This window comes from Trachypithecus francoisi, unplaced genomic scaffold, assembly GCF_009764315.1.
Source record: "Trachypithecus francoisi isolate TF-2019V2 unplaced genomic scaffold, Tfra_2.0 Lachesis_group14, whole genome shotgun sequence".
In the NCBI taxonomy this organism is placed as follows: domain Eukaryota; kingdom Metazoa; phylum Chordata; class Mammalia; order Primates; family Cercopithecidae; genus Trachypithecus; species Trachypithecus francoisi.
Genome location: NW_022681459.1, coordinates 19665220 through 19688844, shown reverse-complemented (window position 1 = coordinate 19688844; position 23625 = coordinate 19665220). Strand labels below are relative to the sequence as shown.

The window sequence follows — 23625 nt, the reverse complement described above, 5'->3', positions numbered from 1 at the left end:
GGCCTTCCAAACTGCTAAGATTACAGGCATGAGCCACCGCACCCGGCTATTTTATTATTTTTTAATAGAGATGGGGGTCTTGCTATGTTGGCCAGGTTGGTCTTGAACCTTTGCCTCAAGTGATCCTGCCGCCTCAGCCTCCCAAAGTGCTGGGATTACAGACATGAGCCACTGCATCTGGCCAATTTTCCCTTTCCATAAGGACACGCATTATACTGGATAAAGCCCGCTCTATCAACCTCATTTTAACTTGAGTACCTTTGTAATGAGTATCTCCAAATACAGTCACATTTTGAGGTACTGGGGGGTCAGGACTCCAAGAAGTCTTTTGTGGGAAGGGGGATGCAACTCAACCCACAACAGTGCCCTGCTCTGTGAAATGTTCACCTTTATGAGTATGACGACCTGCACAAGTTGTTTTCTTCAAAGGTATGAGGAAGAGACCAGCCAGGGACAACCTGAGGGTGGGGAACTTAATTTTATTATGGCCACAATCTCCACAACAACCCGATGTTTCTCCCGCAGCACTTAGCAGCCCAGGTGAAGGTAAATATAAGAAGGAGGGGGAACAAAGACAAGGGAGTGACACATCTTGATAACGCGCCAAAGACAACCACAGGCAGAAACACTGACGGCAGCGAGGCAGACGGGGAACATGCTCATTGTTCTGCCTGCCTCACTTTTGTTCAGGGGCCACCAGGTGGCCTGAGGTCCCAGGTGGACAGAAATCACCACCACCCCCTCTTGGCCCCAACCAACATATGCACAGGAGGCAAAGCAAGTTTTGATCATTTATTAAAACAAATAAGAGGTTTAATCTGTGGGTAAAAAGGCCTTGTTTGCCAGCAGCCCAGGGGATGCCTTCAAGCTGACAGGCGCTAGTGTGCTTTGAAGTGGGAAGCATCACGTGGGTTCTGGAGATAAGCAATAGGTAAACAACCGGAGTTACCAGAAGTGTTAAGCCAGGTATCCCCTTAACAGAAATTATTCCTGGAGCTAATGCGGAAGTCATCGATCCCAAGAGAAAAGACAGGGCTGGGCATGGTGGCTCATGCCTGTAATCTCCACACTTTGGGAGGCTGAGGCGGGAGGATCGTTTGAAGCCAAGAGTTCAAGATCAGCCTGGGAAACAAAGTGAGACCTTGTCTCTACAAAAAACGAAAACAAATAAAATAAATTAGCCGGGTGCAGTGGTGCACACCTGTAGTCCCAGCTACTCAGGAGGCTAAGGCAGGAGGATCGCTTCAGCCCAGGAGGTCAAGGCTGCAGTGGCCGATGATCATATCACTGCACTCCAGCCTGGGCAACAGAGCAAGACCCTGTCTCCAAAAATAAGAGAAGACAGATGAAGCACCTGCAAAGTGGGCCAAAACTTAGAAAAAGGGAATTGCTCTGTTTCAGACGAAGGATTGTGAAACAAAATTTTCAAGAGCAGCAATGAAAGACCTGCCTGCCACAGTGTAGCCCTCAGCAAAACCACAAGTGGGCAGCTCTGACTCCCCTGTGCCCCTCTCACTAACCACAAACCCCTTCTAGACAGAATGCTCTCCTTCCTCTTCATCCTAACACCAGGAGCAACTTTGGTGGTGCCTTCCCCTGACCTGTCCCCTGGCCAAAGCTCCAGGTTCCAGAGCCTTCCTTTCTTTCTTCTCTTCTGCTTTAAGGCTTGCTCATCCTGAGTTCAAGACCCTTACAGCTTTGTTAGATAAATGGCTACGTAAGATGATCAGTTAATCAGAGCAAGTATGGCTGATGATGGCTTCTGCAATATAATGCAATGAACCTGCGCCCACCTTCACTGAACGATCAACATTCACTTTGGTGTAATGGGGTAAACCATTAGCATGTCCCTCCTGATGCGATGCACAGAGAAGAACACGACACCATTGCTGTGACAGTCCCACCCCAAATGCATAAGAATACGCCACCAAGAAACACCAGCCAAATCCAAACTAAGGGACATTCTATCAAATAACCGTCTCGTGTTCTTCAAGAATGCCAATACCATGAAAGATAAAGAAAAACTGAGGAGCTGTTCCAGGCTAAAAGGGACCTACAGAGACACAACTAAAATAATGCATGATCTGGGATTATCTTGTGCTCCAATGTACATTATTGGGTTAACTGGCGAAATCTGAATGAGGTCCATACATTAGAAAACCATATTGTAGCAGGGTTAGTTTCCTGATTTTGATCATTGCCTTGGTTATATAAGAGAAAGTCCTTGTTATTAAGGAATACACAGGAATATTTAGGGGTAAAGGATAACTTATCTGCCACTTAGAAAATAATAAAGCACATGGGGTAAAATGGTAGCACTGGGGAATCCCAGTGAAGGGTATAAAGGATGTCTGTACTATTCTTGCAACACTTCTGTGTCTGGAAAACTAATAATAAATATTACATATTTAATAACTAAAGGAATGAAAAAGTGTGCAATGTTTCCGCAGGTGTCAGCCTTGGCGATGCATTAGGATCACCTCAGAAGCTCTGTGTAAATATCAGTGCTGAGGCCCCAACCCAGAGATTCATATTCAGTTAGCTGGGAGTGAGACTCCAGACATCAGCACGTGCGAAACACACCCCAAGGTCATTCTAGTGTGAATCCAGAATAATAAGCGGCCAGCTTAGCCCTTAGTGTTGTTGGGTGACAGGAGAGTTCTAGGCTGGGGACTTTCTGAGCCCCCCACGTCTGCTTGTTTTGAGATCTGATCTTGGGGGCAGCATGGTGACTCAAAACAGGAGCACAGTTGTGGGTTCAGTCTTGGTCCTTCCACTAATAAGATGGGAGACATTGGGTCAGATCCCTTGCTTGTGCCAAGCCTGGGTTTTCTCAGCTGTGGAATGAGGTTAACCAGGAAGTGCCTCAGAGGTCAATGTGCATTCAAGGAAGAAGATGCCCAGCTCAGTAACCGATATGGTCTGGCTGTGTCCCCACCCAAATCTCCAAGTGTAGTTCCCATAATCACCACATGCTGTAGGATTGGGGGAGGGACCCAGTGGGAGGTAACTGAATCATGGGGGTGGGTCTTTCCCCTGCTGTTCTCATGACATTGAATAAATCTCACAAGATCTAATTTTTTTTTTTTTTTTTTTTTTTTTTTTTTTTTGAGACCGAGTCTCACTGTTGCCCAGGCTGGAGTGCAGTGGTGTGATCTCAGCTCACTGCAACCTCCGCCTCCTGGGTTTAAGCAATTTTCGTGCCTCAGCCTCCCGAGTGTCTGGGACTACAGGCATGAGCCACCACGCCTGGCTAATTTTTGTATTTTTAGTAGAGATGGGGTATCACCATATTGGCCAGGCTGGTCTTAAACTCCCGATCTCAGGTGATCCACCCACCTTGGCTTCCCAAAGTGCTGCAATTAGAGGAATGAGCCACTGTGCCCTGCCTGATCTGGTTTTATAAAGGGGAGCTCCCCTGCACAAGCTCTCTTGCCTGCTGCCATGTAAGATGTGACTTTGCTCTTCCTCCACCTGCCATAATCATGAGGCTTCCCCAGTCATGTGGATCTATGAGTCCATCAAACTTCTTTTTCTTTATAAGTTACCCAGTCTCAGGTATGGCTTTATTAGCAGAGTGAGAATGGACTAATATAGTAACCCTTACATCCCCGGAACCCAAAATGGAGTTGCCACAGGACGACAGTCTGAAAGCCTTGTGACGTCCAGCTGGCAGAAAGGAATTTGGATGAGTAGGGTTGGCCAACTTCTGGTATTGCTGGTGGGTCCTGTCATTGTGTGGGTGACTCCTTGCACCCCTGGCCCTTCACAGGACTAAATTCTGGGAGGGTTCTTGGGAAAGGGGCTAGAGAAGGCGAGAGGACACCAACCTTCTTCCAGGCAGCAGGAAGGCAAGCTGGAGAGGCCAAGCTCCCAAGTAAACTGAGGCACCTCCCCTGGCCCCTTTGTGAGGCATGCTTGACCTGGGTTTTATGGAAAGAAAGTGCCCTCACCAAAGGGTGCTAAACAAGGCCTGAGGCTCCACACCTGATCCCAGGTGCCCCCCTCTGCCCTGCCCTAGACTTACCCAAAGCTGTACTGCCCAGAGTCGTGGCCTCAGGCCATACATGGCTACTTGGCACTTGAGATGTGGCCATCTCAATTGCAATATGCTGTTAGTGTAAAATATGCACTAGATTTCCAAGCCTTCATAAGCAAAAAAAAAAAAAACATAAAATATCTCATTAAGAATTTTTAAGTATTCATTAATGTTGAAATAATACTATTTTGAATATATTGGTTAAATAAAGTTTACTAGGAGAATTCATTTCACCCCTTTTACTTTTTCTAATGTGGCAACTAAATTATTTAATATTACATATGTGGATTACCTTATATTTCTATTGGACAGCTCTGTTCTAACATCTGCACATTGTCCTTTTGTGGCTTATTTCCCTGATACGTTTATTAAAATTAAATTGAGGGGCCAGGTGCAGTGGCTCACGCCTGTAATCTCAGCATTTTGGAAGGCCGAGGCAGGTGGATCACCTGAGGTCAGGAGTTCGAGACCAGCCTGGCCAACATGGTGAAACCCTGTCTCTACTAAAAAAACAAAAATTAGCTGGGTGTAGGGGTGTGTGCCTATAATCCCAGCTACTCAGGAGGCTGAGGCAGGAGAATCGCTTGAACCCGGGTGGCAGAAGTTGCAGCGAGCCGAGATCACGCCACTGCACTCCAGCCTGTGGGACAAGAGCGAAAATCCATCTCAAAATAAATAAATAAATTAATTAATTAATTAAAAAATAAATTGAGTGCCAGGCACAGTGGCTCATGCCTATAATCCCAGCACTTTGGGAGGCCGAGGCAGGAGGATTACCTGAGATCAGGAGTTTGAGACCAGCCTAGCCAACATGGTGAAACCCCGTCCCTACTAAAAATACAAAAATTAGCCAGGCTTGGTGGTGGGTGCCTGAAATCCCAGCTACTCGGGAGGCTGAGGCAGGAGAATCACTTGAACCCGGGAGGCAGAGGTTGCAGTGAGCCGAGATTGTACCACGGCACTCCAGCCTAGGCGACAGAGCGAGACCCCATCTCAAAAAATAAATAAATAAAAATAAATTGAGTAAGGACTGAGCATGCAAAATAGAATCAGCCTTGGACCCTGAATGCCCTGCAGTGAGAATTCCTCTGTGGTTCTCAGGCTTCTGTAATTCCAGCAAATACACTCTTCCCTCAGGTCCACTAAAATGCAGATATTGTGAGAGAATGCTCATTTCTCACAGCTTACTTGAATAATAATAATGATCATTATAGTAATTTACAACTTAATAGTCAACACTGCCATTTTAACCCAGTCTGTGAGACTGAATCATAAAAGTGACATTCTTTAAGCTCTCGATTAATATACCAGACTGCATAAACTCTAATAACTTACCTTTCCACGGAAAGAGAATATGTGGGTAATGAAGACAAATGGTGGAGAGCAGACACTCATCAAAGACCCTCTGGCAGTAATGAGTTGCATTCCAGAAGGTTCCAGAAGGTTCTGTGGAAGCCTGCAGTTTGAGATCGGTTCTCAGGTATTTGACTGCTTTCTATGGATGAAGGCTCCTAGTTCATGTCTTAGCTACAACCATAGGAGCAACAGACTAAGATATTCCTCCTACACAATAACAGACCCAGGCAGTGCAGAGCCATGTGGGTCTTATCTGTTCTGTTGTCCACAGTCTGGTTTTATCTTAGACCCAGCCTGGTGCAATCCATGTTGTGTACTGGCACTCCACTTAAGTTTCCTGTTGGTAAAAAGCCCCTTTCATTCGGTAATTCCTCGGGGCTTTAGGGGAACTTTCTGGAAACCAGGAAGAAGGAAATAAAGGTTATTTTGCTGAGGATGGGTGACATTGGGCACGGGACCCAAATGAGTGGTTTGAGCAGAAAGTTGCCTCCACACTGGAGTAATGCTTGGCAACATTATGAGAAAATGTCTGAGCCCAGAAGTTTATCATCTATTCACAGTTCAGAGGGATCCAGGGGTCAGATATGATGCTTCAATTCTTTTTTAAAAAAATGTAGTACATAATCTTTATCAACAAGAGAAGATAGGAACATAGAGGACAAATTGTACACTCTACATAAAGTATACATGTGATGAGAAAAGTCACTGTCTACCGTTTAAGGTCCAGGGAAGAAAACAATTAGGAAAAGAGCAACTTCAAAAACAAGTTTTTCCTGCTTTTTTTTTTTTTTTTTTTTAATAGAGATGGAGTCCTGCTATGTTGCCCAGGCTTGTCTCAAGCTCCTGCCTTCAAGCCCTCCTCCCACCTTGGCCTCCCACAGTGCTGAGATTATAGATACGAGCCACTGTGCCTAGCCTCTGCCTGTTTTTGTTTTTTTTTTCCCCTGAGATAGAGCCTCGCTCTGTCGCCAGGCTGGAGTGCAGTGGCGCAATATCAGCTCACTGTAACCCCCGCCTCCCAGGCTCAAGCAATTCTTCTGCCTCAGCCTCCCGAGTAGCTGGGACTACAGGCATGTGCCACCACGCCCAGCTAATTTTTGTATCTTTAGTAGAGATGGGGTTTTACCATGTTGGCCAGGATGGTCTCAATCTCTTGACCTTGTGATCTGCCCTCCTTAGCCTCCCAAAGTGCTGGGATTACAAACATGAGCCACCACGCCCGGCCTCTGCCTATTTTTTACACCGTCTATACCCAGCAGTAAATACTCTATTCAAGAGGCATTTGAGAAGATCAAGAATGTCTTTAGGCCTGCATTTCCAAACTGTATAGAAACAAAGAATAGTAAAGTCTTGCAAGAAGATGCTCTGAAAAAAATATTTATTATATACATTGTCAAGTGTTTTTACTTTTATTGCAGGAAGCCATATTCATTTAAGAGCCACAGTAATCTTTGCTTAAGAACATGGTGCCTTTTTATTAAAAGGGTGTCAAGGGAAAAGATGCTTCAGTTTTTTAATCTGAGCTGATTCTGAAAACTGAAGTTCCACAGCACCAAAGTGAGCAGGAATGAGAAAGTGCCCTCCCGTTGGACAGCATTCGTACATCACCCACTTGAAAATTAAATCTGAAACAGAGTTCTGACAGGCCTGCTATTTTCTTCAGTGCCAAGAGCCACACAATAGACCTTTTTTTGGGACAAAGCTCTTAAAATGCTTGGAAATTCAGATGGACTGAGTCACAAAACTGTACAAATACTGCACACCCATTCCTGCTGGTGCCCCTGCTCGCTCTCTTGGAAACAATACTATATTTTCTCTGTGTTTGGCAGAAGGAAAAAAACATTTTAAGTAGAGTTGTGACTTGTCTGAAGGGGTGACGGAGGGAGGCACGCTCAGAAAGTGGAAGCTGCTCTGCAGTCTTGAGGCCTCTGGGCAGGGATGGTAGTTACCATTTCAGAGGAGTCCAATGACTCCTCCTTCTCGATGTGGGCCGTAAAACGGTGCTCAGCCCCATGACCACATAAACTCCAGCGTATCCTGATAACTGTATAACAGCAGCATAGACGGCTGAATGCACTGTTCACAAAGTAACGCCCAAGCTGTCTGTATGTGAGTGCATGGAGACTGGTGGGGTAGCCGGGGATGGAGAGAGAGAGGTAGGGGGAATGAGAGCAGGAACACAGGGAAAGAGGAAAGTCAGGGAGGCAGTGGGAGATGCCAAAAACAAACGAACAAAAAAACTCTGCATTATCTTCATGACTTTCTCTCTTCCTTTTTCATGTTCAAATCAAATTATCCACCCCCCATCACGCAACTGTTTCACTGAGATTTTGAAATAATTGAGATGTGTTGCAAACACATCCTTGCACGTCAAGTGAGCAAGTGATTTCAAGTTTGAACACCTCTCCAGAGCAATATTTCACTTTGACGTTAATGATGGCCAAGAGTCTAGCTCGAGATGAAGGCAAAAGGGCCAAACACATAGACAAGGTCCTTGGAGGAAAGGAAGGGGGAAAAATTCTGACTAAAACCCCACTGGGCTAGAGAGTGTGGAGAAGCATAGCGGCCTGTGGATTTTCATTTCTTTGGCTTTATGGAAATGAAGACCTCCTTCAGGCTACAGAAGACAAGCTAGATTTGGAGAAGAGAGTCTTTCAGAGCTGTCTAGGGACTCCAGACTCAACTCTGGTTAAAAAAAAAAAAAGTTTTCACTTTTTTCGGGTTCTAAAAGTGTCGATAATAAAATAAGGGCAAGTCTGCTGGTCTAGCCCAGGGTTCCTCAACCTTGGCACGAGGACTGCATGATTCTTTGCTGTGGGGGCGCAGTCCTGGGCATTGTAAGATGTTTAGCGGTGTCCCTGGCTTCCACCCACTAAAAGGCTGTGACAAAGAAAATTGCCTCCAGATATTGCCAGATATTCCCGAGGGACAAAATCACTCTTGGATTGAGAATCACTGATTTCAACTAAACATTCGGAAAAGCAAAATTTTCACCGGATAAAGACAGCCATCCCCGGGAAAGACCATATAGCACTTTTGGCAAATGTTGACAAACCCAAATAACCTGCCTTGACTTGAATAGCCAGGGAGAAACACAGAAGTCTGAGGCAAGAAAAGACCTTTTGCCTCAAAGCCTTAGTTCATGGTTTTTGAGAGCTATAACACTAACAAAAAATAATCCTGGGCCAGGCACAGTGGCTCCTATCTGCAATCCCAGCACTTTGAGAGGCTGAGACAGGAGAATCGCTTGAGCCTAGGAGTTTGAGACCAGCCTGGGCAACATAGCAAGACCCTGTCTCTACAAAATACTTTTTTTTTGAGATGGAGTCTCATTCTGTCTCCCAGGCTGGAGTGCAGTGGCATGATCTCGGCTCACTATAACCTCTGCCTCCCGGGTTCAAGTGATTCTCTTACCTCAGCCTCCCGAGTAGCTGGGATTTACAGGCACATGCCACGATACCCAGTTAATTTTTGTATTTTTTTTTTCAGTCGAGACGGAATTTTGCCATGTTGGCCGGGTTGGTCTCGAACTCCTGACTTCAGGTGTCCCACAGTGCTGGGATTACAGTTGTGAGCCACTGCACCCACCCTACAAAATACTTTTAAAAATTAGCGGGGTGTGTAGTCCCAGCTACCTGGGAGGCTGAGGCAGGAGGATCTGTTGAGCCCAGGAGGTTGAGGCTGCAGTGAGTCACAATCATGCCAGTGCACTCCAGCCTGGGTAACAGAATGAGTCTCTGTCAGAAATCATCATCAATCATCATCATCATCATCCTGGGGCATTCTAACTTAAAAGAAGAAAAAATAGGGAAAGCAGGTGAGAGGCACTTGTGCACTTGAAAGCAGAACAAACAAGACCACAAGATCTGCTCTGTGTGGTTCTCCATAGCCTGCTGTGACCAGTACCACAGAGTGGGACCGCAGCACTGGAGTTCTCCAGACCTCTTTTCATTCTGAATCTTTGTGTCCAGGATGGCCTGTCCACAAAGCATTTTGCATCGTTAGCTTTGGAACGAGCGTCCTGGCATTCAGGTCTCAGAGAATAGAACGAAGTGTTTAAAATGACTATCCCTTAATTTTACAAGGAAATTGACAAAGGGAAGCATGTAAGCCTGAACTTGGGTTCAGTGTACATTTTTTTTTAATGAAACAGAGACTATAAAATTGTGTGCATTTCTTCAAGTATATCCCTCCAAAGCTGTACAAATTGGCCTTCTAGATAAGATCATACATTCCCATTTCCACCTGTCGTCTCCTGTTGAGCAGGCAGGGAGGGAAAAGGACCTGGTGACCTGGGTCTCTCTTGTTCCTCAGTACAGTACGATGATGTATGATTTCTAAGCCTGAGAATTTCGGAAGCCACTGAACATGAAAAGAGTGAAAAATCTTCTAAGTCAAGAGAAAGAAAGGAGATGACGTGGTGGCACAGTATGCTCTTCTCAGCCTCTGAAACACTACTCTGAAAGCTGTCACGAGTATGCATCGCATGGGCCTTTGTAGACAAAAAGGGTTATTTTATCCAGATTATTCCCCCACATTGCAGGGGAAAAGGGACTCATTTGTAATCATCAAAGGAATGCTGACAGACTTGAAATGGGATTACACTCCATTATACTCATCCGAATTAAAGATTAGTGTTGGAGATCATTCTTGAGTTTCCTCCTCTCTGCTCCTCCAGCCCCAAATGAGGCGATTTGTATTCACAGGGCATCGGAGGCAGACATGAAATCAGACTGTTCGCAAACATACATTTCAGCTCCGTGGCCCGAGTTTTGAATTTTAATGTTGCCTGGTTTTCTGCGTGTGGAAAACTTGGTGCTCAGATTGAAATGAACCTCAAGTGTCACTTCATCCCAGTACCGTTTCATTCTCTAACTTGTTAGTGCAGGAGAAATTCATTTCCAGAGGCTTGAGTGAGCAAACGATACAGGTGTCGGAGAGAACATAAGACTGAGAAATTCACGTAAGGAAATGTAAAATCTACGCAGAGACAGAGTCATCTAGTAGGTCTGTGAACATACTTCCAAACACTCAGTTCCAAACTCTGTGGTTTGCTTACTATTTTTTGGAGAATGTGACCTGCCAAATCTATGGCTCATCCCTCAAACTCCTCTGTAATGTGTGTGTCCACGAACCCACTAAAAAGCAAGCTTCCCCAGGAAAGGAATGATTTTTTGGAGTAGGCTGTATCATGTCTAGCACAGCATCTGGGACCTGAGAGGCTTTAGACTGTTTCCCATTCTTCCCTACAGAACTTCCAGTGTGTGGTCACCATGAAACTGAGGCTCACCTGTGGAGGAGCCTTAAGTATCTCAGGGTGGAAGTTATAGTCCTTGGAAGAGCTCAAGTGGGTCAAGAAAGTGTCTCATGACTTTTGCCATCAAAAGAGTGAAATATATTAGAGAACATCCCTCTCAACACAAAAAGATGATACTACCTCAGTAGGAAGACAGAGCAAGGAATGTGGATAAAGGGCATTTGAAGTTGTACCATTTCTTTGCCCACCATTTTTTTTTTTTGAGACAGAATCTCACTCTGTTGCCCAGGCTGGAGTGCAGTGGCACTATCTTGGCTCACTGCAACCTCCGCCTCCCATGTTCAAGCGATTCTCCTGCCTCAGCCTCATGAGTAGCGGGATTACAGGCACCCACCACCACGCCCAGCTAATTTTTGTATTTTTAGTACAGACACGGGTTTCACCAAATTGGCCAGGCTGGTCTCGAACTCCTGACCTCAAGTGATCTGCCTCGGCCTCCCAAAGTGCTGGGATGACAGGTGTGAGCCATTGGGCCTGACCCCTTTAGTAGCTGTTTTTTTGTTTTTGTTTTTTTTTTTGAGACGGAGTCTTGCTCTGTCGCCCGGGCTGGAGTGCAGTGGCCGGATCTCAGCTCACTGCAAGCTCTGCCTCCCGGGTTTACGCCATTCTCCTGCCTCAGCCTCCGCAGTAGCTGGGACTACAGGCGCCCGCCACCTCGCCCGGCTAGATTTTTGTATTTTTTTTTAAGTAGAGACGGGGTTTCACCGTGTTAGCCAGGATGGTCTCGATCTCCTGACCTCGTGATCCGCCCGTCTCGGCCTCCCAAAGTGCTGGGATTACAGGCTTGAGCCACCGCGCCCGGCCAGTAGCTGTTTTAAAGATTCAATAGTGGTAAATTTGTCTTTATTTCACACACTCTTGAAAAGTAGTTTAGCTGGGTATATAATTCAGGGCTGATGGTTGTTTTTTGTTTGTTTGTTTCTCAGAACCTGGAAAATATTATTTCACTGTCTTATGGCTCCCACTGTTTTTGTTGCAAAGTCTTTATAGATAACATTTCCTTTACTATCTGATTGCTTTTAAGACTGTCACTTTGTCTTTAGTATTTTACAGTTTCAGTATGACACATTCAGGTATACATTTATTTTATTTATTTTCCTTGCAATGCTTAAATCTGAATCTTTCATTAATTCTTAAAAATTAATCCTACGACAGGGCCAGGTGCGGTGGCTCACGCCTGTAATCCCAGCACTTTGGGAGGCTGAGGCGGGTGGATCATGAGGTCAGCAGTTTGAGACTGGCCTAACCAACATGGTGAAACCCCATCTCTACTAAAAATACAAAAAAATTAGCTGGGCATGGTGGCGGGTGCCTGTAATCCCAGCGACTTGGGAGGCTGAGGCAGGAGAATTGCTTGAAAACTGGAAGGTGGAGGTTGCAGTGAGCTGAGATTGCACCACTGCACTCTAGCCTGGGCAATAAGAGCAAAACTCCATCTCAAAAAAAAAAAAAAAAATTAATCCTAGAACATCATCACTTTGAGTGTTGCCTCTCTCTCCTTTTCCCTACTTTCTTTTTCTGGAATACTGATCAAATGTATATTCAACCATCATTCCATCCTCCATGTCTTATGACTTTTCTTCCATGTTTTCCATATGTTTACCTGTTTTGTTTCATTCTGGATAATTTCTCCAGCTTTTTTTTTTTTCACCTCACTGTTTCTCTCTTCAGCTATATCTAATCTGCTCTTCAACCTACCCATCAGGCTTTTCATGTCAATGAATATATTTTTCGTGTGAGTAAATATATTTGATTCTTTTACAAATACACCTGTTTTTTCTTGATAGCCTTTTGTTCCTTTCTCATGTTTTAGATTCCTTCTTAAATTTCTTTTTAGATTCCCTCTTTTTTTTTTTTTTTTTTGAGGTAGGGTCTTGCTCTGTTGCCCAGGCTGGTGTGCAGGGGCACAATCTCAGCTCACTGCAACCTCTGCATCCCAGGTTCAAGCGATTCTCATGTCTCAGCCTCCCAAGTAGCTGGGATTACAGGCACCCACCACCACGCCCAGCTAATTTTTGTATTTTTAGTAGAGACAGGGCTTCGCCATGTTGGCCAGGCTGGTCTTAAACTCCTGACCTCAGGTGACCCACCTACCTTGGCCTCCCAAAGTGCTGGGATTACAGGCATGAGCCACCATGGCCAGCCCTAGATTCTCTCTTTTATTACTTAAGAACCATATCATTGCTGCTGACTACTGCTCATATAATGTAATTTTGAATTGTGTGATCATAATCAGCAGCATTTCATCTATAGGAATCTATAGATGGGACTATATTGATGATGTTCCCATGCAAGCAGTATCTGTGTGTTTGCTTTTGCCAGGTATCATGGGACAACTTTCTTAGTTTCTCAGTTTGGGTTTCCCAGTAAAGGTAATATGAATTCAAAACCCAGACTCCCCAAAAGGCAGAATTTTGGTTCCACTGTCTCAAGAGATATTATTTTTTTCTCCAATCCTGAACCAAGGCTATGACAAGTTTCTTTGTCATCTTTCTTTACAAGAAGGCTGATTTGTTTTGCATCCATCTTTTAATGAAGGTTTAGGCTTTCAAGGTCCTGGCTTTATATAGAGGTCTTTATTCTAATCCCTCACTTTACCGTGGTCTAATGCCTTATCACCCGCGCTCAGGCACCTGTTAAATCTTCATTGTCAAGACCATCAAGCAACTCCAACGTAGCCATAGGGTTTGCACCAGCTATCATCCCTAGTTCTCTGTTCTCTCTTCATTTTTGTTTCCTGGATATTTCTTGTATTTAACCACTCACTTACGCATTAAAAGATGTTTCTTATATTTTATTCAGCGTTTCTAGGTGTTCTGCTGGGGAAATAGTTTCAGAACACCAATTTCCAGAAACAAATTACAGACCTAATTCTATAATCAGTTCTTTGGGGCTAGACGGTATTATCTTTAAACAGGACAAGTAATGGACATTACTTATATAAGTCCTGGGAAAGATTTGGCTCTGGTAAATGAAGAGATAAACCTGACAGAAGTGCCTCTGCTTTAAACTACATGTAACTTATTTTGTTTTCTTCCCTTAGTATTAGAAAGGCTACCTGGATTCAAACCCCCAAAAGTGACGCTCTTTGCCTCAGTTTCTTGAACTTTTTATACAAGCATCTCCTTTATAGCTACAATTGGGAGGATTGAATGAGTTAACATGAAGTTCTTTGAACAGTGTCTGGCATAGAGTGTTTTATGTGCTTAATAAATTATTTTTAGGGCCAGGCGCAGTGGCTCACTCCTGTAATCCCAGCACTTTGGGAGGCCGGGGCGGGTGGCTCTCTTGAGTCCAGGAGTTCGAGACCAGCCTGGACAACATAGTGAGACCCTGTCTCTACAAAAAAAAATGCCAAAAACATTAGCTAGGCCTGGTGGCATGTGACTATAGTCCCAACTACTAGGGGGTGCTGAGGCAGGAGGATGGCTTGAGCCCCAGAGGTTGAGGCTGCAGTGAGTCATGATTGCACTACTCTATACCAGCCTGGGTGACAGAGCGAGACCCTATCTCAAAAGTAAAAACTAATTTTTTTCTTTTTTCTTGAGAGAGAGTCTCACTCTGTTGCCCAGACTGGAGTGCAGTGGCGTGATCTTGGCTCACTGCAACCTCCACCTCCCAGGCTCAAACAATTCTCCTGCCTCAGCCTCCTGAATAGCTGGGATTACAGGTGCCCACCACCATGCTTGGCTAAATTTTGTATTTTAAGTAGAGACAGGGTTTCACCATATAGGCTAGGCTGTACAAATTTTTTAAAACCCTAAAAGTATTTTTAACTCACCAACTTTTTTACTCATGCTGAGGGAAACCAAGAAGTTACTGCCTCAGCTGAGCCGGTGGTGCACACGTGGGAATCAGCTAAAGGGGTGGCAGAACGAGGTACCCCAAGGGGCAAGGGGAAACTCAGAAGACACCAGAATCACTTGGTCAGCTGCCTTTCCAATCCAAGATTCTCTTTCCAGTACTAAAATCTTCATGACTCTACCATTTAGGATTTATGTTATTATGAGAAACCATTTCCTTACAGAAGGATACAAATATACCAGCCTCATTAAAATAGTGACAAAGTATCATAAAACTTCAGACCCCCCCCCCCCAGCCCCCGCCCTCGCTCCCACCTTCTTGGTCCATTGCTCAGCTTCAGTGACAGTATGGATTTTTTTTTTTTTTTACAGGATCTCGCTCTGTTGCCCAGGCTGAAGTGCAGTGGCATGATCTTGGCTCACTGCAAACTTCACCTCCTGGGTTCAAGCGATTCTCCTGCCTCAGTCTCCTGAGTAGCTGGGACTACAGGAGCACGCCACTATGCCCAGCTAATTTTTGTATTTTTAGTAGAGATGGGGTTTCACCATTTTGGCCAGGCTGGTCTCGAACTCCTGAACTGAAATGATCCACCCGCCTCGGCCTCCCAAAGTGTTGGGATTACAGGCATGAGCCACAGTGCCCGGCCATCAGTAGGGATATTTAAAACCTGATAGGTACTGGGTTCAAATCCTGCGTCTAAATTTGATTAGCAGTTGTGGAGCTGGGGAGAGCAGTAATCAAGTCAGGCAATAGGGGTGGGTAACAAGGGAGCAATTGTTCTCTCACTGTACGCTACCCTCAGAGTGGTGCCTCACGAAGAATTTTAAAGATATTAAGCCAACAGGATGGCTGTGAAGATCAGTGACCTCCAAATTTTTTAACTTATGAACTCATCTATGTAACCAACCTTCCCATGTACCCCCAAACCTAAAATAAAAGTTTTCAAAAATAATTATTATTACTGGCAGAAAAGCATTATAAAAAAATCAGGAACAGAAACATTTTGATAACACACCTCCAACATATGCACACTTATTTATAAATCACATGTTCTGTCAATTTATATGTTCATTATAAGCAAAACTTAACTCCTTTTTTTTGTTAAGATGGAAAAGCCAACAGGCAGGAACAGAAGTTCTGACATTTTTCTCCTACCCCACTGGACCACTTTGTGAGTGCACCCGCTTGGGAAGGACGGTGATGAAATGATGCTGAGGGAAGGGTAGGAAAAGGTCAGTCTATTCGGAAGCACCTGAACTGGCAGCGATCACCCGATGACCGATCAAGAAAGGTTAGGCAAATTGTGGCACCTTTTTTTTCTGCTCTTGCTCCTCCCTACCCCCAACACCCTTGCAGGCGAAGTCCCCAGCCTGGCCCCATCCCTGTGCTCTGGCCAGCCCTGGTGCTGGAGCCTGCCTCAGCGCTGCTCCCTAGCTGGGTGGTCTTGGGGAAGTTTGTTACCCTCTCTGAGGCTGAGTTCTCATCTGCAAACGAGACCGGTCCTGATCTCATACAGTTGCTATGAGGATGAAATCAGATAAAAACTGAGCTCAACTTTTACCCTCTTCCTTTCTGTTTCTTCTCTGAAACTGCTGCTAGGCTCCCCTTTCCCATAAAGCACCTGGGAGACCAAAGCCATCAATAACAGGGACCACTTGTGGGCCGAGACTCTTCTCTGCCATAAAAAGAGCTGGCAGAAAACTTTTCAGATGTAGTCACTTTCCATGGAAACAGATGAGCAGATTCAGACACTGGCTATTCATCTCTCTTCTTCTGTGGCCTCTAGACAACTCCTTTGGATATTTGGTTTGTTTTTCTTTAGTTACGAGCTGGCTTTTCACTCCATACATTTTTTAAGGTAAAAATAAATATTGAATAAAAAGGATGATGTGACTGAGGCATAATACAAGGCAGAGGGAAGGGTGTGTGCATGCGTGTGTTTGCATGGCTGTGCATGCACAGGTGTCTGTATTGGGAGGTGCTGATATGCTGGGGAAATACAGTTCTGGTCTCCCTGGTGATGAGCCCTAGGGTAGGGGGTGAAGGGGACACCCAGCCACACTGTGTACCCTTGGATGAACTGATGCATGGGCAGGAGGTCACCCTCCCCTCTGAACTCCAAAAGTGTGGTCCTCAACTCTAGCTGCATATTAGAATTGCCTGGGGAGCTTTCAAAAAGAGATCAGTGACTGGCTCTCCCAGGGCTAATTACATCAGAAGTCTTGGGGTGCAGCCTGAATGTCTATATATATATTTTTAGTCTCCCCAGGAGATGTTATTGTGCTGCCAGGGCTGAGACCCAATGTTTATCTGAAAGCAAATAACAAGGTTCAACCTCTCCAAAATGAACAACTGTGTCCATTAATACCGAGTTCCCACCTCGAGGTCCCAGGTTCAATTGAATTACCGTATTTCTATACCCTGGAATTCCTGGCCAATGAAATAAAGAGCTACCAGTCAGGTTTATTTATTGGGCTGCAAATGACCTAAGTTTTGGCTGAACTGCATCCCACTAAAATTCATATGTTGGAGTCCTAATCCCTAACACTTCAGACCATGATAGTATTTGGAGATAGGGCCTTTAAACGGGTGACTAGCTTAAAATGAGATCATTTGAAGGAGTCTAGTCCAATATGACTGATGTCCTTGTAAGAAGAGAAGGTTAGGACACAGACACACGTGGAGGGAAGAACGTGTGAAGATATAGCAGGAAGATGCCATTTACAAGCCAAGGAGACAGGCCTCAGAAGAAACCAACTCTGCCAAGACCTTGATCTTGAACTTCTAGCCTCCAGAACTGTGATAAAATAAATGTTCCTTGTGTAAGCCACCCAGTCTGTAGTATATTGTTATGCCAGCCCTAGCAAACTAATACAATCTGGTACCAAGTACCACTTAATGCTCACTTGGGCTACCAATGGCAGGGACTGGAACACTGGCCCAGGCCAGGTGGGTGGTGCACACCTGTAATCCCAGCTACTCAGGAGGCTGAGGCAGGAGGAGATCCGTTAAGGCCAGGAGTTTGAGGCTACAGTGCACTACAACTGCACCTGTGAATAGCCACTGCACTCTGGCCTGGGCAGCAGAGCATGACTCTATTAAAAAAAAAAAAAAAACAACACCTCTATTATAGAGTGACCTTTCTTTGAGGTCTGGGGACATTTGGGTACAAGGAAGGCCTTAAAGGCTGCCCCATTCTCCTTGTTTCCCATCCCCTGTCCCTCCTACTTCTCACATGCACCACTGTGTGCCCTAGGGCAAAATCAAATGTGGAAACACATGGTTATGTCTACTTTGTCCAAGGCCAGGAGTTCTTGAGGAATTCAAGTGAAACCTAGAACAACTTTCTACCCTTTCCTTCCCTTCCTTCCTCCCCACCTCTACCTATAAGCCCATCAATCACTTTGAATTTCTTGGAGAAAAAAAAGAAATGAAAGAAAAAGAAAAGAAGAGACTGAGTGCGGTGGCTCACGCCTATAATCCCAGCACATTGGGAGGCCAAGGTGGGTGGATCACCTGAGGTCAGGAGTTCAAGACCAGCCTGGCCAAAATGGTGAAACCCTGTCTCTACTAAAAATACAAAAATGAGCTAGGTGTGGTGGTGGGTGCCCGTAATCCCAACTACTTGGGAGGCTGAGGCAGGAGAATTGCTTGAACCTGGGAGACAGAGGTTGCAGTGAGTGAGCCAAGATTGCACCAATGCACTCCAGCCTGGGCAACAGAGTGAGACTGCGTCTCAAAAAGAAAAAAAAAGAAAAAGAAAAGGAGACAAAGGAAAGAAGTAGGGAAGAAAGAGAAGACCCAGCTTGCCTTCAGCAGAGAAACAACACAAATTAAAAGCAGACACACACACACAAAACAGTAAGTACTGAAGGACCATCACAAACTAAATACAAGAGACACACTGAAACACCACTCTTTACAGCAAAAATGTAGAGGATCCCTTGCTCTTTATGGCTGGTACTCAAGAGGGTACCCCTCCCTCCTCTCAGCACTCATCCTCAAGCTCCAGCTCCCTGTCTTGTTCTCTGAACAAAGACGATGGGCATAGCATTATACTTCTGGGGTTTGTTTTGTTTTTCAAGTCAATGATGAATTTAGACGTCTCAAGCCAAATCCTCAATTTGAGAATGCAGTCAAATGAACAGAACTCTATCCCAAAGAGGAAAGTGGACGAAAGCCAAGCACATTTGAGTATGAGATTAAGGATCAGAGGCACTAATTTTGCATGAACTTCTCTTGCCTTCGCTGGGATTCATTTTTAATGCAATGATGATAGCCTTCCAGTGGCCGCTGGCGACATCTCAAAATCTTTGGGGATGAGAGAGGAGGCGGTGTTTGGGGAGCCTGTTTACCAGCAGGCTTGGAGGTGATTAGAACGTCATGAGCATGGATGGGGAGAAGGAGGGGCCACGATGCTGCCTCTGGCTTATTAAGAGTGAGATCGATGCTGGAATCCCCAAGGGCAAAAAAAATCAATGACCCAGGAAAACTACACCAGCTGACAGCCCCAGGAAAAGGCTCAAGGAAGAGCCGCAAAGAAGAGAAAGGCTTAAGGAACTTTCCAAAACTCTGCACTGTTAATCTCCTTGGGAGAGAGGGGGGCCTATATTGTACAGACAATGGCTGGGACCCCTGACATTCTGGCACTTTCTTTCACATGGATACACCATCCTCCCTCCTTCACAGGGCAGAGGGGTCCCAAGTTTCCTCTATCCTCTGCTAGTTTTTGATGTTCCCCTTATTTAGAAAACCAGGCAAGTATCTGCATTGTCAAACACTGCTGTCTAGCCCTGTTTATTGTGATCAGGCTCTGCGGGGGAGAGTCCACTGTCTCTTTCCAGGCCTCAGCTTTGGTTTCTATGCACTCCTTCAAGTTCATAAAAAGGAACAGGACCGACTGTCCCAAGAACACAAGCGGCAAGCTTTCAGGCCACAGGGGGTTCGCATCAGCTGAAACACTGAACCGGACAATAAGATGGTCATCTTTGGAGCTTAGGAATTTGCAGAGGGAGGGCGGCTAAAACCCAAGTCAAATAAGCCAACTCTGGAAGATGATCTTTCTTTCTCCCTGAGATTTTTCTAATATTTCTCCGACCTCACATGATATGGAATTAAGGTTTAAACTTAAGGGCCTCAGTGGTTTGGGAGGACATTATATTTCTTTTCTTCTCCCCAAAAGGCTTCTGACATGTTCTCCCTAATCTTCAGATCTCTGGAGAGCATCACTGATGAGAGGAAAAATGGGGACTGGCTGTGGGTAGCAATATCACCACCTACTGCTGGCTCAGGGAGTTTGAAACCCTGGAATTCAGGATCGCATGGAAAGCAGAAGGAAATGCCTTTTATCGTTTATACTATTTAGAATAACATATATCAAATCATTCATTTTACTATGGATATAGCCTCCCTGTTTGATAGCTCAACTCCACTGTATATAACAGTTGCTAGATACAGACAATTCCAAACTTGGGTGGTAATCTATAGACTGTTACAAGTATTGCAACTGCTTCGCTAAAGCAACAAAACTCTAAGTGTCTATAATCTGTGAAAACAATCTAATGATTGCACTGCAATTTGCCTAAAGCAATATTTGTTCAGTTGCAGTGATGTCACACACACAAAAAGGCTTGTCAGTTTTCAGTTGTTTCCCTAGAATTCAGAGCTAGATGGTGGCTGAACTCAGAACTGCTTTCCATAGCTCAAATCAGCTAATACAGAGCTTTTCTAGCAGCCAAGAAAGTTCTAGTACCAAAAAAAAAAAAAAAAAAAAAGTTAATAGCACTTGAAAAGCCTGATGCATTTCCCCAGAATGCTTACCACAGAGTTCTGATCCTGGGATACTTGATTTTAAAGGGCCATGGGTGGCTTGCCAAATAGGCATATCTTGGCTTCCTTTGCTAGGTAGGAATACTGCCTTGATATTACATATTCAAAGCAAAGAACCTCTGACCTAAGGGCTCTCCACTAACAATGACATTCTCTGTAAGTAAACTAGAATCCCAACTCAACTTCTGTTTTGCCCTTGTTCAATTTGCTATGTACTAGCCTACTGCACAGACAGGACTGAGGAGGACTCCCTTTACCATCATTATGTTGCAAAAGACTCTGCGCTGCAGGACCCGATAGGGACTGACTGTGCAAAGTCTGAACTTGGCAGAAGATCCCTGGAGAAGGAGGAGTGTGGGGCTCAGAGTTGCTCCCTAAGCTGGCTGAAGGCCTCCAGCCTTGCCAGAGGGAGATCCAGGTCTGTTTCGTCTGCAAGGACATGTGTTACGGTAAGCAACTGCAGTGCTAACATAAGCATGTGCTCCTAAGTCTATCGTCAACCTAGAAATCCCTTTCACTTTTCACTTTGGGGAGTCACACCTGTAAGCTCAGAACTAGCTAAGCTCCGCTGCGAGAACCTGGATCACGATTCCCAAAAAGAAAAGCCTCCTAGTTTATTTGAGAGTAGGAAGTCATTATTTTCTGTGAAGGAAACTGGAATTGGAGAGGGAGGACCCTGGTATACTTTGGCAGAGAGGCTCCTCTCTGTTATTTAAGTATCTCCTCATCCCTCACTGCCTTTCCATCAGACCTTCAGTCCCCGCGGGCTTCCCTTCCTACCTGCCAATGTGGACTCGAGGTCAGGTGTCCCCTGGGCTAGTCTCCTTACATGGGCAAACGGGCTACGCGGGTGGCAAACCCGGTGCAACGCCTCCGACCACAACACGTGTATTTTACAGCGCTGGGCGCAGCACAGGGCTCAGTTTAAGGAGCCTCCAGAGAACCAGCGTGGGTCAGGACCGGGTCCCTAATGCTAGGAAATTGACCAGGTCAACAGCAGGGCGAGAAACTCTAAATACATTACACACCCTTCCTTCTTGGGAGTGGCAGTCCCCTGTCGCCACTTCACTCGCAGCCACCTATATGCCAAGGGTTCACACCAGACAAGACAAGTGTCTGTGAGCACGCCTCAACTTTAATCCTACCCGGCCGTCTCCGCTGGTGCGGCTGCCCCCACCTGGGCGCTCCGCGGTGCCGGGGGGCGCACAGCCAGGGAGGGCATTCTTACCAGAGAAGTCGCTGAGCGCTGAGATCTCTTTGGCGCAGACGAGGACAGTGCAGTAGAAGAGGCGCAGGAGCTGCCCCGGCGGCTCTACCTGCCGGCGGAGGCCGGGATGCTGCGCGGGCTGGGGCGCCGGCGGCTGGCGTGCAGGTCCCGGCAGGAGCATGGTGCTCGGCGCGGCGGGGCGGGGGCGCAGGCCCGGGACGCGCGGGGGGTCGCAGGGCTAAGGACGGCGTCACATGGCGGGGCGAATCGATGGCCAGCGACTCCGCGGCTCCCCGCCACCTCCCCGCCCAGGCTGCCAGAGCCTCCTCCCCTGAGCGGGCCAGTGCAGGCGCCCCAGCAAAGGGGACGGGGCGGAGAACTGGGGCGGGGCGAGGATCCCCGAAAAGGATCCGCGTAGTTTCCAAGAGAGGAAATCTCCGCTGCCGCCGTATGGGAGGAAGCGAGGAGGGCCGTAGGGAAAGCGCAGCCTTCGCGCGCCCGGCGGCTGCCCAGGCCGGTCCCTGGCGCTCTGCCCGCCGCGGAGGGCGCCCCCAGTAGCGAGTCCCGGGCCGCGCACCTTGAGCGCCTTCCACACCCGGGAGACAGCCGGGCACCCGTGGCTCTGCCCGCGCTGGCCGGGTGCCAGCCTCGCCCTGGCGGCAGAAGGAGCGCGGACGGTGCCCGTGACGCACTTTGGAGCCAGCGCCGCGCGTGCAGCTGGGGCGCCCCCGGGGCGGGGCCGATCGGGGGCCGCGGGAAGGTGGGGTTCTGGAGGCGTGGGATCGCACCGCTGCCATCCCCGCCACCCGCCGCGCGCCACGTGCTGTCACCCGGCACATACAGTTATCGCCATTTCACAGTAGAGGAGACTGAGCCCCGGCGCCGTGCCCAAGCTCTCGCAGCCAGGACGGCGACGAGCTGGAGGTCTTAAAACCGGTCAGATGGCTCCGGAGCCGCGATCTTTAGCTCCAGTTCGCCTGCCTTTGGGTACTGGTTGTCCGCAGCGCTGGGGGATCTGACACCGGACCGGCGCAAACAGCCGCCTAGCGCTAATAATTGGGCTTTGTTTTAAAGTGGGCCACAGCATCTTTCTGAACCTCTAGACTGTGCGCGGGGTGATCCATGTTTGGACGCCCAGCCAGTGGCCGAGGAGTGGCCTGCGTGGCCCCAACTCAAGGGTATCTAGGACAAGTATGCGAGGGTCTCCGTGGCTGCTTGCCGGGTGCGGGTACCTGGGGCCCAGCGACCCAAACCCTACCGACCGCGCGGGGCCGGCGGGAGGGAGGAGGGCGGGCACTAAGCACACAGTGTTCCCGAACCCCGCGGGAGGGCCTGCCAAGTTCTCAGCGGGCGTGACGCGGAAACGTAGATAATGAGGCCCAGGGCGGGGCCGGACGCACTGTCCGGCGGGCTTCAGAGCTGCGAACGCCCCAGAGTGTGCCGGGAGGCATGGTGAAAGAAAATGCGGCTGAGGGTCCCGGTGGGACCCACTCAGAGGTGGGCCGTAAAGATTCCAGAAGGGTGGATGGCATTAGATACCACCCAGTACTCCAGCAGGGGCTGGGTTACCGGATTGGGATCTCGGCCCCTTCTTCCAGTCTAGGGAAAGGTGTATTAAATGCTAAACATCAGTGTTTACCAAGTGAGGCCCAGTCTGTCTGGCATAATGATTTTAAAAATCTACATTAAAATATTAAATAAAAACGCAACCTCCCCAATAACCTTTGAACATATAAATATTAGTGTGCGCTCTCTAGGTTAGGGAAACTGAGGCTGGGAGTGTGGGTAAGGATGCCCAGCACTTAGGAGCCACAGTGTAAGTAATGTTTGTCCAAAACTCGAGTCCTCCTGTACTTTCCATTCTGTCTGTTCACTGAGCCAGTTTAGATATGAATTGGTACCAGCGTATGCCAGGTTCTGAGCTAGTTAGTGACTGACAGTGTTGGCACAGGGAGGCAGCCATGCTCCTGAGCCCTGGTAGTGGGCTGCACTGGCCTCCAAATGTCTAAGTGAGCACTGTTACTAACTGTGACAGCATCCCCAGGCTTTCTTATCTGGTAAAGCAGAGACTCA

General features: G+C 46.9%; 1 protein-coding gene across 9 annotated transcripts in view; it reads right to left on the bottom strand.

The window, feature by feature from the left end:
- Positions 1 to 22491, bottom strand: part of EVA1C (eva-1 homolog C) — a 108376-nt gene extending 85885 nt beyond the window's left edge. For 5 of the 9 annotated variants that reach the window (XM_033232311.1, XM_033232310.1, XM_033232313.1 and 2 more), the window contains exon 1: positions 21574 to 22491. In XM_033232311.1, the coding sequence (XP_033088202.1) occupies positions 21574 to 21733 (160 nt within the window). In that variant the 5' untranslated portion in view covers positions 21734 to 22491. Of the gene's footprint in view, positions 1 to 4027; positions 4124 to 21573 lie in introns of those variants that run through there. The other 4 variants (XM_033232307.1, XM_033232309.1, XM_033232314.1 and 1 more) reach the window with 4 other exon arrangements.
- Between the last annotated feature and the right edge of the window lie 1134 nt (positions 22492 to 23625).